This window comes from Thamnophis sirtalis, unplaced genomic scaffold (assembly GCF_051295495.1).
Source record: "Thamnophis sirtalis isolate CommonGarterSnake01/CBP01778 unplaced genomic scaffold, rThaSir2_p1.2 scaffold_3, whole genome shotgun sequence".
NCBI classification, from domain to species: Eukaryota; Metazoa; Chordata; class Lepidosauria; order Squamata; family Natricidae; genus Thamnophis; species Thamnophis sirtalis.
This window is the reverse complement of record NW_028261383.1, coordinates 157,857,429-157,872,447: the sequence shown is the minus strand read 5'-3', so window position 1 is coordinate 157,872,447 and position 15,019 is coordinate 157,857,429. Positions and strand designations below refer to the sequence as shown.

The 15,019-nt window shown below is 43.4% G+C and overlaps 1 protein-coding gene across 2 annotated transcripts in view; it reads left to right on the top strand.

Moving 5' to 3' along the window:
* Positions 1–13,297, top strand: part of RARG (retinoic acid receptor gamma) — a 153,588-nt gene extending 140,291 nt beyond the window's left edge. For both annotated transcript variants that reach the window (XM_087710564.1, XM_087710565.1), the window contains 5 exons: positions 2,795–2,955; positions 6,335–6,511; positions 7,370–7,574; positions 10,642–10,800; positions 12,486–13,297. In XM_087710564.1, the coding sequence (XP_087566690.1) occupies positions 2,795–2,955; positions 6,335–6,511; positions 7,370–7,574; positions 10,642–10,800; positions 12,486–12,667 (884 nt within the window). In that variant the 3' untranslated portion in view covers positions 12,668–13,297. The remainder of the gene's footprint in view (positions 1–2,794; positions 2,956–6,334; positions 6,512–7,369; positions 7,575–10,641; positions 10,801–12,485) is intronic.
* The last annotated feature ends 1,722 nt before the right edge of the window (positions 13,298–15,019 follow it).

Sequence of the window (15,019 nt, the reverse complement as noted above, 5' to 3'; positions counted from 1 at the left end):
CTCATCCAGTTGATGGAGACCAACCTGCATGGCCGTTTTGGCGAGGGCTGCAAAAGAGCCAAGAAATTTATCATTGGGAGAGGCATTTGCCCACAGAGTCCTTGATTGTCACATGTCAAAGTGCCTATCAGATCTTATTTGGGCTCCTTACTGACAGGAGCTTGATACTCTTTTGAAAGACACTTAGACCTGTGTTTTAAAAAAAACCAGGGTCAATACTTTGCACAAATTCTGTGCTCCCCAGAAGATTTCTTTAAACTAGAAAGAAGTGTTAGGTAAGCTCCCCGTTGGGAGAGCGAGTGCGTTCAGAGAAGCGTTGTGAGAGTTGTGTTGGAGAACACACAAACCAGCATACAGAGACACTGCAGTTTAAATAGGCTTTTACTTTCATGGAAATAGAGGTATCAGAGTCCATCAAACAGTCCAAGTCATACACGGATAAGACAGTCAGTCATCAATGTCTTTCAATTAAGGGATAATCCAAATAACATAGTCCAGTATCATATAAACAGTCTTGTACTCAAAGTTTGCTAACAGTTGCAAAACTTAAAATAGCTCACGGCACTTTCTAACAGCCAGCTTCCAAAAACACTCAGGTCAGATCAGCCCAGCATCTAACAAACAGAGAGCTAACAGTCATTCTGGCTCCCTCTTATGGCCGATTGAGGAAAACAGCAACCAATCACATTTTACAGTATGATTTAAAGAAACAGGTACAGCATTGCTACATGTTTTATATATTGCCAACCCAACCGTTAGATTATATTCCTAACAAGAAGGAACCATATTCTGCAATTTGATAGCAATAGCACTTAAACTTACGTACTGCTTCCGAGTGCTTTACATCCCTCTCAAAGTGGTTTACAGTCAGCATATTGTCCCCAACAACAATCATTTTACTGATCTCGGAAGAATGGAAGACTGGGTCAACCCTGAGCCAGTGAGGATTGATCCCCTGGCAGTCAGCAGAATTAGCCTGCAATACTGCATTCTGACCACTGCGCCACCAGGGCTCTTGTTGTTGCTGATTCCATCACAACAAGGCCCATTATAGGTTCTCCAGTGATCGTGCGAAGAAGTGTCTTTTGGTTTTGGTGGTTGGACTTTGTAGTGTTTGTACTGTTGTACTGTTTTTGTACTGTTTTTATTATTGGGGATGAGGTGACGGGCATCACTTTAGGGTCTATGACAATTCACCACGGCCGACTCGCCATTACCAACTTGCCACCGCCAACTCACCACAGCTAACTCGCCATGGCTAACTTGCTGCAGAACAACTCACCATGGCCATCTCGCCACAGGATAACTTGCTGTGAGATAAGGGTTACACTGATAGCAAAGAAATGGTGGGATAGCATCATTAAAGAAAGGATGCAAAAGGAAAAGCAGAATAAAATGTGAATGGCAAAATTTAAATATTTTTTATTTATTTTAAATAATTAAATAGAATTGTTATTGTCCTGTGGCGAGTTGGCTGTAATGAGTTGGCTGTAGCGAGTTGTCCCATTGTATTCTGGCTCTAAGTACATTCATGGGCTGTATCCAGGTTTTCTTTGCCAGAAAGGCAGAACTAGACTCATTGCCAACATCGCCATTTCTATAAGTTAAGGATAGAGTTAGCTTGTCAGTCATTCCTTCCTGCTGCATCCCATCATCTTCTCTTGGCCAGTTTCTCAACACTGTCTAGGAATTTGTTTTTCTAGAAATAGCCAGGCAGATCCCACCCTCTGTACCTGTTGACAGGTGACTAAGCATACCATTCCAGACCATGCACGCACACTTGTCCAAATCCACTCTGTCCCATATTAGGAAAAGTGTATTAATGGTTGTTTTCCTGCTGCTCTAAGTCAGAAGGGAAAGTTGTCCCATTAATACGGTAAGGAAGCAACAGTTGCCACCCTTGTAACCACAGCAGATTCAGGCTCAGCAATCAGAGGAACCAATTTGATGCTGTTATTCTTTTCAGTCATCAGAAAGACAAGCAGAGTACATTTAAATGCAGCTGTCTGCCTGTTCCTTTGGCTCAAACTATCAGCTGTCTTCATTGTCTCTAACCCTTTGCTGCCATTTAGCGGTTCCCTGGATTTTTACAGCCCAGATGTGATCATCTTAAACAAAAGCAATATAGCAGTTGAGGCTTAAGAGAGAAGGTCAGTCTGTAGGAGGAAAAAAAACAAAGAGTTGGCAAAGCGTCTGGAGATATTTTGTAGGAGGAACAGGCCACTTTGTGCCCTCCAGATGTTTTGGATTATGGCTCCCACAAATCTTGCCACTGGCTCTCCGGCTGGATTTGATGGGAACTGAAGTTCAAAGCAGCCACCGAGTACTCTGGGTCACCTTTCTCCTGCTTTCATTTCCTTCAAAGAGGTGGAAGATCTGGATTGTAGGCACTACTCTGTCTTCTGGGGAAGAGAGGTCTTAGAACAACACTCCCCAATCTCCACGGACCGGCAGCAGTAGCAGTGGCCAAGGGGGGAATGGTTTTGCATGTGCAACCTAGCTGCTGCGCATGCACAAATGAAGCTTCGCACACTCTCCCGCTGCTTACACTGCCCGGTTCCCAATGGGTCAAGGATCAGTACAGGTCTGTGGCCCAGGGATTGGGGACCGTTGTCTTAGAGTCTATCCAGTATTTCCATTTCTATTGTATTGCCTAAGTCAATGGTAACATTTCAACCGTTACTCTCCGTAGTCTTTTCTGGAGATATAAATTAAAGCCTTCCCTTGAAGGAAATTGATACGGTGAATTAAAAATACCCTTTTCCATCACTTTTCTCTCTCTCTCCTCTTTCAGCTGTGAGGAATGACCGCAATAAGAAGAAAAAAGACGTGAAAGAGGAAGTGGTGGTAGATAGCTATGAAATGACACCTGAACTGGAAGAGCTCATCCAGAAGGTCAGCAAAGCGCATCAGGAGACCTTCCCATCTCTTTGCCAGTTGGGCAAATATACTACGGTAAAGACTGTAAGCTATTCTTTTGAGAATGTAATCACTCTATAAAGTGCAGGGCACATTAGAAGACCCTGGGTACTTCTAGCCTTGGCTGAACCACAGAGTCACATCTGACTTGTGGGACTTAATGTTTTGTTTCACAGCACATTATGCTGGTGAAATAAACCACAAAATTGAAGCCTCCTGGGTTGTATGTTTTCCTCCCCATCCTCTGCTAAGCCACAAGGAGGAATTTGGAAGCTTTACTTCTATCTTATACCACCACAACATGCTTTGTCATCAGAAATCTGAACAAACCTGTTAATTTTAACTCTAGTTAGTTTAAAACTTGATAAAAGGCAGCCACGGAGATAGGACAATGGTCAGAATAGCAAGACAAAAGGGAAAAAGGGAAACTGTAGCCAAAGTTCAAGCACTATTTCTTATTTGTCCAAGATTAATCAATAATCTATACATGCATACTCATCCTATCATGCTGATCCCTTTCAGGATAAGCAATGTTTTGCAGAACATGAGTTGCAAAGATTAAGAAATAGAAAGTCAAATAAATTAAAGGCATGCCCATACACTATTCCATACACAGTTTTTTGTTTTATAAATTTTCAGCTTTCTCTCTTGAAGAATCCTGTCAGTTCCATTCCGCTTACTTTTTCACTTTCTTTTCCTCTCAAACTGTTCTGCTCCCTTCATAATCTTGCAATTTTTGCAATTCTATCCATATTCCTCCCTTTTTGTTTCAAGCCACCTCAAGGTACTTCCTTCATATTGGTCTCTCACTTTTGTATTCAAATTACATTCATTTAATATTCATTTATTCTTGACCTCATTGTTTCTTGTTTCAACACACACAATTCTTAGAGTCCTCATTTCCTTTTTATTTTCTCCTGACAGTGCCTAGTTTCATATAATGAAGTAGGCAAAACATGCCTTATATAGTGGTAATAAAGCCTCAGTTGAATATACCATTTGAGGGGAATAGTGTCTGCTAAATCTGAACGTCTGTTAAATCCAAATTGATGTAATTTATGCGTACATAATGCGTAATTTACACAAGTAATGTTGCATGCCATTTATGTAATTGTAATCATTTGTGTAATTATGCATGCAGATGATATAAAATATCCTTTACCCAGACAAATCACAGGAATAATGTATTTATGCCTTATTTTGAAGGCAAAATTCAAGTGCAAAACTGATCCTTTGGCTCTTAAGTTCATTAAATAAAGATCTGTTAAATTATTGTATATAGCCATTCTCATTGTCACATTTATTTCTCACAGCAGATCACATGCTATCACCTTTCCTCTATATTTACACTTAAAATTTCTACATCAATTTTTCTGTCTTTACCAAAAACTTCACTAAGGTACATGAAATCATCTGCATGTCCTAGTTTTTTGCCATATATGTAACTTGCTGTCGTTCTCCATTTTTTCCTATCACACATAAATACCTTCATCTTTGACAGATTAATTTTCAGATCCATACTTCTCATAACATCATACAAACTGTTCAAGGTTCGCGACAAATCATCATGGTCCTCACCAAAATATGATATCAACTTCATTTAAAAAATACACAGTTATATCCCCATTCAGTTCTTATTTAAGTCCATCACAATTCCTTATACATTTATCCACAAGTCCATTAAACAAGGAATTGAAGGAATTGAATCTGTCATCAATACCGCTATAACTGTCTGGTTTGGTTCTATAACCCAACAAGACAGACACAGACGTCAGATAATAATTAGAACTGTAGAAAAAACAATTACTACCAACCTGCCTTCCATTGAGGACCTGTATATTGCATGAGTCAAAATATTTACAGTGAAAATATTTACAGACCCCTCGCATCCTGGACATAAATTGTTTCAACTCCTAGCCTCAAAATGACGCTATAGAGCACTGCACACCAAGTCAACTAGACACAAGAACAGTTTTTCCCTGAACGCCACCACTCTGCTAAACAAATAATTCCCTTACCACTGTCAAACTATTCACTAAGGCTGCATTACTATTATTATTAGTCTTCTCATCATTCCTATCACCCATCTCCTCCCACTTATGACTGCAGGACTGTAACTTTGTTGTTTGTATCCTTATGATTTATACTGATATTGATTGACTCCTGGTTCCTATTTGTACCCTTTGACTATCATTAAGTGTTGTACCTTAGGATTCTTGACGAATGTGTCTTGTCTTTTTATGTACACTGAGAGCATACGCACCAAAGACAAATTCCTTGTGTGTCCAATCACACTATATACAATTCTATTCTATTCTATTCTATTCTATTCTATTCTATTCTATTCTATTCTATGAAACATTACAGAGCCTTGTCTTACTCCCTGCTCAGTGTTGAGCCAATTTCTGAAAGTACCACTTATTTTCATGAATTGTTTCCTTCATAGTTTTTTCAATAGCCATCTTCCACTTCAAGCAAAACCATCTGTACTTCAAGCTTCTTCCCTTCAACATATAAAACTTTTACTTCAAGCAACCTGGTTAAGAGAAACTAGGACACAACAGAACATAAGTCTAATTCTCTCAGGCTATTAATGGTGATAATATACTGATCCAGCCATGGGGCAGCTGTGACCCTCTGGATGGCTAAGATGCCAACTCCCATCAGTCCAGTCAACAATGAAAAGTAGCACTGGAGTTGTAGTTCAACACCTAGAGCAGTGTTTCTCAACCTTGGCTACTTGAAGATGTCTGGACTTCAACTCCCAGAATCCCCCAGCCAGCATTCGCTGGCTGGGGAATTCTGGGAGTTGAAGTCCAGACATCTTCAAGTGGCCAAGGTTGAGAAACACTGACCTAGAGGATCACTGTGTCCTCCCATATGTGGGAATTCCTAAATCTTCTCATGAGTTAAGCTTAAATGCACAACTTGTCATTTGCTTTGTCAATTTGCTCAGTGAGCAGCAAAGGTAATACTGTAACTTTTCTTCAACACTGTTGTTATTATGGATTGTTTAGAGTTATTATTTTTAAGAAGAAAGGCAAATCGAAGGGGGAAAAAAGAGTGGGGAAAACAATAGAGAAAAATGCCCATAGAGTTAAGAAAAAAACTTTGGGACGCTAAAACCAGCTTCTGCAGTGTTCACTATCCCAACAGCATTTTCCAACATTGGGCTCAACCTGTTGGCTGCATTTTGAGACTGCAACTTTCCATAATTCTGATCCATAATGAAAATCCTAGGAATTGCATTCCCAAACTAATTATAGCCGCTAAGCTGAAGGAGGCCACTTGGTGGGGCAGAACAGGAATGCTGACTTCTGGAGTAACATTATTGTCTTGAGTTTGTTCCCACAGAGGGACGTGAGGTCTGGAGAAAGAAAAAGCAACATAATGCCTGACTTCTCTTTTCTTCCAGAACTCCAGTGCTGATCACCGAATACAGCTGGACTTGGGTCTATGGGACAAATTCAGCGAACTGGCCACCAAATGCATCATCAAGATAGTAGAGTTTGCCAAACGCCTTCCCGGCTTTACCACCCTCAGCATTGCTGACCAAATTACTTTGCTGAAGGCAGCGTGCTTGGACATCCTGGTAAGGGGCAGAGCTGCAGACCTTTGGAGGGCAGAGGGTCTGGATACAGGGGTGGGTTGCTGCCGGCATTACTGCCAGTTCGGTGCGCACCAAACGCGTACTCCGCGCATGCACATTTGCACCTAAAAAGCTCTGCACATGCGCACAACGTTAGAAAAGGGGGGGAATTTAATTTTTCCAATGAAGATGGTTCTGCGCATGGGCAGAACCAAAATCCAAGATGGCGCCAACGACGAGAGAACCGGTTCGGGGGCGTGGCAGGCCGAGTTACTATCTACTTGGCTAAACTGGTAGGAACCCACCTCTGGTCTAGAAGCTCCATGGGGGTCAGGAATGGCCTGCCTGGACATAGAGTGGGTATACATACAGCCTTAAACAGAGCAAGAGGATTTAAAAAATAATAATTTCAGATCAAGGTCCCAAGGCCATCCCCAAAGTAGCTGTGTATCTAAGTAATGCTCATTGAGTAATTCATGCATCTGTGAATGCTGGGAAGAGCCAGGCAGAAGCATGAAAAGCTCTTCCCCCTCGACAGATTTCTTTTTCTTTTCTTTTTTTCTTTTTTTTTGAGGACAAGAATTTTTGCTCAGCTTTGGTTACTGAGGTTTTGCTGGGCATTTTCCAAGTATATAATTGCAGGAGAAAAGGCCAACATTTATTGGAAAGGCTGATGTTCTCAGGAAACTGCATTTTGCACGATGAAAATGTTTCAAAACACGTATGGAGCCCAAAGAGTTTCTTTATTAGACGTTATAGGAGTACCAGAAATAAACAAGAGGGGGGGAAAAAAACAAAGTTGGTCTCCCTAAAATATATTTCTCTGGTGACTTTATTTCTGTCCTTCTCCACCCTCTGCAGATGCTCCGTATTTGTGTCCGCTACACTCCAGAACAAGACACCATGACCTTTTCAGATGGGCTGACCTTGAACCGTACCCAGATGCATAATGCTGGCTTTGGGCCCCTCACCGACTTGGTTTTTGCCTTTGCTGGGCAATTGCTTCCCCTCGAAATGGATGACACCGAGACAGGCCTGCTCAGCGCGATCTGCCTCATCTGTGGAGGTAATACTTCGAGTGCAGTTCCTGTATTCCTCGTCTTTTCCATATCAGCTTGGATCGAATGGAAACCTCACTTTGGAGAAGAATGCTCTGAACTTCCCCTGGGGAATTTCAGAAGAGGGGCAGAGGCTTCTGTTGTGGTCAGCTTCTTTTATTCATAGGCAGAGGGACCCCAGTGCAAGTGCAAGAGACCTAAAACAAGGGGGCGAGAACCATGTTCCACTCTTGCAATTGGGGAAAACAGGAATCTGCTCTGTTTGCACACAGACGCACAGTCACACATCATAACTTTTAAAGGCGACAAGTTGCTTTTCAATTAATCTCTCAGAAGTATCAGTCACAGTATCAAATTCCAAAGAGGAGAAAATTAAATCACATGGCACAAAATACGTCCTAGAGCTGTGATGGCAAACCTATGGCACACGTTCCACCAGTGGCACATGGAGCCATATTTGCTGGCATGTCAGCCATCAGCTCCAGCGCGCATGCACATGCCAGCCAGCTGATTTTCAGCCTTCTGGAGGGCCAGGATAGGCCGTTTTCGCTCTCCCCAGGCTTCAGGAAAGCCTCCGGAGCCTTGGGAGGCACGCATGCACGGGAGTGGTGGTTGCGCGCACATGCACAGGTGGGTAGGGAGGATTGAATTGGTGTGGCCACGCGTGCACGTGCAATAGCCCACACACTCACAATTTTGGCACACCATAAGAAAAAGGTTCTCCATCACTGTCCTAGAGAATCACCATAGATCTGTAGGAAAAACGTTGGAGTGGAGCTAAAGTTGCTTTTGTTCAAGAGACAACTGGGCTTTCTGGTTTTTCTTTGAAGACATTTTGCTTTAACTTTCCCCACCATCCAGTCAGAGCTGAAGAAGCTTCTTGGATGAGAAGTGAAACGCCTTCAAAGAAAAAACCCACCTAAAAACTGCTTAAGTTAGTGTAATGGTAAGAAGCTGAGTTCAATGTATTTTTTTTCTTTCCCCCCCCTCTTTTTCCTAGCTTACTTGGTTGTAATACATTTAAGACCGTGTTTGATAAAAGCTATACCGTGTATGGGCTCTGGGAAGTTGGGAGGGGGGAAGGGAGGGGGGGTCATGGGTGGGAGGGTGGGAGGGGGGAAATATAGTTTGTGCCAGTTTTTAAAACAACATGATAGCACTTGTATACTGTTGCTTTTTAAAAAAAATTTAGTATAAAAATAAGAAGGTGAATATATCGATGGACAGTAGAAATACACCGAAGTGAGGAGCAGAGGGAAAGAAGAGGGAGGGGTAGAGAGGGAGGGAGAGGGGATTGGAAGGAGGGTGAGATGGAAGGGAGGGGGAGAAAGGAGTGTTAGAGGGAGAAGGGAAGTAGGAGAGGGGAATGTTGGAGGGGAGTAAGGAAAGTTGGAGGGGGGAGAAAGAAAGGGTGTATGGAGGGTTGAAGCGTTATATTGGTTTTGTATTTTGGGGAATACAAGGAAGGCTGTGTTTATTGCTCAATGTTATATGGCCTCAATCATGCACAGTATATATGTGACTGTATGAAATGAAAATGAAATAAAACAATTTGCACTACGAAAAAGCACCTTTGGACCTGGATGATTGAGAATCTCCATAGACATTGGAGTGGGCCACTGTAAAGTCTAAAGACTAGTAGCAATTCAAATGAAGTAATTTCTAAATTAAAAGGTGGAGGAGGGAAAGTTATGTGCCCTAGACAAAGTATATATGATTACATAAACAAAGTTCTGTTCTTTCACATATTTTTCTATCAGGTTTCTTTTTTATGGCAGAGAATTTAGAAATTATTTTGTGGGTGAAGGTAGTTGATCATGAACAGATGAGATTTGAAAGATGTAGTGATGAAGTGGTGTGCGGGCACGCATGCGAATATGCGGTGTTTTATTATACATTCACTTCTACCTTTACCTTCAATGCCCTTCAATCTAGTCTCTGGGGAAGACATTACTAAGAAGTCCTCCCATAATATGTTTTCAGGAGCAGTGCTATAATTCATCCACAGCCTTTGAAAATGTATTGGAGAAAATTTCTCTGTCCCTCCTGGAGAAATCATCCACCCAGTTTCTCTCCTCATGGACTAGATGGAGCATAAAAGCCAGCCCTTATTTATTTTTATTTTATTTTATTTATTTATTTTTCCTGACACGCTACTAGAATTGCATTGCCTGTTATGAAAGGAAGGGGAAAGGGGAAAAAATAGCATGTAGTGACAAAAAGTAAACAACAATGAAGCTTGGTCAAGCAGAAACCCTAAGAGGCAGTCCTACTGCCTAATTGTTTTGGTAATTACCGTATTTTTCGGAGTATAAGATGCACCAAGATTTTGAAGAGGCAAAATTTTTAAAAAAGTTTTTGCATTCTGCAGACTTCCCAAAAACGGCCCATTTTTCGCAAAAGTGGGCCTGTTTTTTGTCAAAAAAAAAAGGGGGGGCATGCATAGCCTTTAGGAGGCTTATAGAGTGCTCCTGGGGATGGGGGGGGGGCAGAACTGAGCAGAAACGACCCGTTTTTCACTCATTTCTGCCCTCCCCAGCCCTCAGGAGCACTCTGGAAGCCTCCTAAAGGCTATGCATGGCCATTTTGATGAAGTGGGCATGGTTTCAGGAGGCAAAATAATGCTGTATTCAGTGTATAAGGCACACCCAGATTTTCACCCCTTTTTTGTGGGAAAAAGGTGTGTCTTATACTCCAAAAATTATGGTATTATTATTTTTTGCCCTGCAATCCACAAGGATTAAGAATGCTCAATTGGAGGTGAAAACTGGTATTCCCTCTGTATTCCGTGAAACAGTCTTGAACCAGCCTAGAATGTTCAAAAGCAACAGAACAAACCCATCACAGCAGGGGTGAAATCCAGCAAGTTCTGACAGGTTCTGGAGAACCGGTAGCGGACATTTTGAGTAGTTCGGAGAACCAGCAAATATCACCTCTGCCTGGGCCCAGAATGGGGAGGGAATGGGGATTTTGCAGTATCCTTCCCCTGTCACACCCACCAAGCCATGCCCACAGAACCGGTAGAAAAAAAAAATGAATTTCACCACAGCATCACAGTCTTTCTTTTCCCCATAGATCGAATGGACCTGGAAGAGCCGGAAAAAGTAGATAAGTTGCAGGAACCATTGTTGGAAGCGCTGAAGATTTATGCGCGCCGACGCCGGCCCAACAAGCCTTACATGTTTCCTCGCATGCTCATGAAAATTACTGACCTGCGGGGGATCAGTACCAAAGGTAAAATGGAATATTCTCATTTAAGAGCGTCAGATCATTGGAGGTGGGTGGGAACGTTTGGAGGTTTTGTCATGGGGCTCTCCTGAAGCAGTCTCAAAATATGTCACTCTGGGAACCATAAACTTATGGTTAAAGAGAGGTGAATGGCTTCTGTTTTTAATTACTGCGACACTATTTGGCTTGCTGCAGTGTGGAGGAAGCCTACTGATCTGGTTTACTCTGCTTCTTGCTCATAGCATAGCCTGTAATTGGTGGTCAGTGGAAAGATTCTTCCAAAAGCTATAGAAAAAGGAGGAGTTGTCCTGTAAGCATTTCCTCCAGAGCTTTGACACAACCCCTTCACTAAAAGTTTTTGGTTCCTCACACAGAGGTTATAGAATAGAATAGGAACAGGAACAGGAACAGGAACAGGAACAGGAATGGGTCGGAATAGGAATAGAATAGATTAGAATTCTTTATTGGCCAACTGTGATTGGACACACAAGGAATTTGTCTCTGGTGAATATGCTCTCAGTGTACATAAAAAGACAAGACACATTCGTCAGGAATCCTAAGGTACAACACTTAATGATAGTCATAGGATACAAATAAGCAATCAGGAAACAATATCATTATAAATCATAAGGATATAAACAACAAAGTTACAATACTGCAGTCATAAGTGGAAGGAGATGGGTGATAGGAATGATGAGAAGACTAATAGTAATAGTAATGGAGCATTAGTGGTTTGACAGTGGGGAGGGAATTATTTCTTTAGCAGAATGATGGCATTCGGGGAAAAAAGTGTTTTTGTGTCTCATTGTCTTGGTGTGCAGTGCTCTATAGTGTCACTTTGAGGGCAGGTGTTAAAAAAATTTATGTCCAGGATGCGAGGGGTCTGTAAATATTTTCGCAGCCCTCTTTATGACGTTTGCAGTGTATAGGTCCTCAATGGAAGGCAGGTTGGTAGTAATTGTTTTTTCTGCAGTTCTGATTATCTTCTGAAGTCTGTTTCTGTCTTGTTGGATTGCAGAACCAAACCAGACAGTTATAGATGTGCAGTGAGACTCAATAATTCCTCTGTAGAACTGTATCTGTAACTGTTATGAAGAGTCTTGGATATATGTGCAGACAGCCAGTGTGTGAACTGAAGTCCTAGATACATTGGTAGCTTCTCTAAGTTTGCAGTGCAGATAGTCCTCGACCTACGACCAAAACTGAGCCCAAACTTTTCATTGTTAAGTGAGACAATTGTTCAGTGAATTTTACCCCATTTTATGACCTGCCTTGCCACAGTTGTTAAGTGAATCACTGCGGTTATTAAGTTAGTAACACGGGTGTTGAGGGAATCTGGCTTCCCCATTGACTTTGCTTGTCAGAAGTTCACAAAAGGTGATCACGTGACCCTGAGACACTGCAACCGTCATAAATATGTAAGTTGCCAAGTGGCTGAATTTTGATCACGTGACCAGGGGGACAGTCATAAGTGGGAAAAATCATAAGTCGCTTTTTTCAGTGCTGCTGTAACTTTGGACATTCATTAAATGAACTGCTGTAAGTTGAAGACTACCTGTTGTATCAACAAGAAGCTTGTGAAAATTGTTCTTAATGTAAAATAATGCAGCCTCTCTTCTTACCTGATCTTCATCATGGGAGAATTCCCATCAACCAATGTTACTACATTTCCCTCTTCTGCTCTTCCACAGGTGCTGAACGGGCCATCACCTTGAAGATGGAGATCCCCGGTCCCATGCCACCACTCATCCGAGAGATGCTGGAAAATCCTGAAATGTTTGAAGATGAGCTGTCACAACCTCCAACTTCAGCAGAAGCTCCGAGCACTGAGGAGAGCCCAGCTGACACCAAAAGCCAAGAGGAGACCCCTTAGCACCTCAAGAAAGCCTGGATCTAGGCTAAGAAAGGCTGGGAGAAGATGGTTTTCTGTATCTCATCTCTGCCTTCCCATGGCCCATTTCCTCCTTGATACAGTTTTAGGCTTACCTTTCCTGCTCTTGGCTCATCTGCCAGCCATCAGGACAGCAGTCAAGATGAGCAAGGAGGCAGCCAGCAGCCTGTTCCTCTCTCCTCCTCTGGTGACGTGGGCTGGATGCCTCTTGCCTTAATTTTTTTTCCTTTGGGGCCTTGGATTTCTATTCAGAAGCCTTTTCTCCCAACCCCAGAGCTTTGCCAAAGCCCCCAGGTTGCCTCTCCAGATGACTCAAGCAGCTTCAAAGCCAAATGTTCAGCACCTGGGAAGTCCCAAAGGGGCTACAACTCGGAGGTCCCCCTTTTCAAAATGGGGTGAGCTCCACACGTGCAATTTCCCTCCCCATAAACTCTTCAGCCTCTGAGAAAAAGGGGCACCCCAAGAGCCAATGGAGACTCTGTAATGAGCGGTTTCTTGGTTCCTCCTTCAACCCAGCCTAAAACCCACTTCGTCCTTCTGCCTTGCAAGCCAGGAAGCCTGGCACCCGGGATGCTATTTATTCAAGAATCTGAAGACCAACAGAGGAACACAAGAGACCCTTCCTCTTCCCGTTGCACACAAGAGACCTTGGACCAATAATGTTGGGGAACGGAGAAGACAAAGGCAGGACTTCTATGTACGCATCCCTAGACATGTCGCCTTCAGGGTGTGCTTGTATTAAAAAAATCCTTCTCGGACGGATTCCGGCAAGCTATGCGAATTCTTGGGGGTGGGGGAGGGGCTCCTTTTGGTTAGCTTTATAAAACGCTATTGTGTTATTATCGCAGGGCAGAGAGCCGAACCCATAGTGGGATTTAGGGAGGGGCAGTGGTCCTTCCCACTGTCTCCCCATCCCAAGGCAGAGGTATAGCAGGGTCGGGGTGGGTTGGAGGGGTGTCTCTGTTGCTTGGGATACTTATGACCCCGGTGCTAAGAATTTTGGGGAACGGACCCCAAAGGACACTAGATAACCAAAGATATCGTGCTGATGAGGGGCGCTGTGTGTGTGGGGGGGGTGCAGAGTTAGAGACTTGAACCTGTTTGCTGTCTTTCGGGGAGGGGGGCTTTCTGCCCACATCAAGGAGAAGTCAGTCAGTCTCTAGGATGATAAAAGGCAAGCCGGTTGGGTGGGTGGGCACGGCTTGCCTTAACTTGCCTTTAACTTCTCTTTCTGCAGCACTTTGATGGAGCGAGAAGGACCACTTCTGCTCCGGGAAGCTTGATTTCGCTCCACCAGGCTGAGACGAGGAGCCATTTCTGCTCCTCTCTCTCTCACAACTCCAGGGACGAAACGCGAGTCCAGCCAAAGCTCTCTTCCTTACCGCCAGAGGGCAGGAGTCTCCTCCGCAAAGTCTCTCGCCGCCTTCAGCCATAGGAATATGTAAAAACCCAAACACTACACAGCTTGGGCAGGCGGGGGGAGGAGTTGTTATATCAAAGTTATTGCCTTCTGCTTAATGCTTCGCCACGACCAGCTTCTCCCTCTGTCTCGGCCTCCTTTTCTTCCCTTCCTCTGGGAAGCCTTCATCGGCGGTAGAGAAGGAGAGAGGGGCTGCGGGGTGGATTAAAGTCAGCAGCCTCCTTTTGCTCCCTCTGCAGTTCAAGAGGCTGCTTTCTTTCCCTCGTCGGCCATGAGCAGGGCAACCTCTCGAGGAGGTTTTATTTATTGACTTATGTTTACACCAGGGAATGGGGTGGTAAAGGGAGTTCGAGCTTGGCCCTTCCTTTCCTCCCCGGCGAGAGCAAGTGTTGACAGATTGCAGCGCACCAAGGAACAGAGCCTCCCGCTGAACGGTTCCCCCCCCCCTTAAAATAAGCTGTCAAAATAAATACCCTGGGGCCTTAAAATGGGGGTCTTATTTGTGGTGGGGTGGGATAGAAAAGCTATATTAAAAAAAGGGTGAGGCCCTTCTTGGATGTTTACATAACCAGCTTTCCATGGTATTTTACAGGACTCTTCCCTGCCCCCGCACACTCCCAGCTGTGCCGCAGAAGGGGGTGGGGGGGACTTTTCTATTTTTACAAAATAAAGTGATGGAAAGTCAAAAGCCTCCTGTGATTTCTTTTCTCACTAAGTGCAGTATTTCTATCTGCAACGCTGATGAAATAAGTCTCCCCCCCACTTGTGTGCTTGCCGGGCGCTTTCGGAGGCAGGTTCTGATCCTGCCGTCCCATTTTAGATAGATAGATTTCTTTATTGGCCAAGTGTGGATTGGACACCCAAGGAATTTGTCTTTGGTGCATATGCTCTCAGTGTACATAAAAGAAAAAATA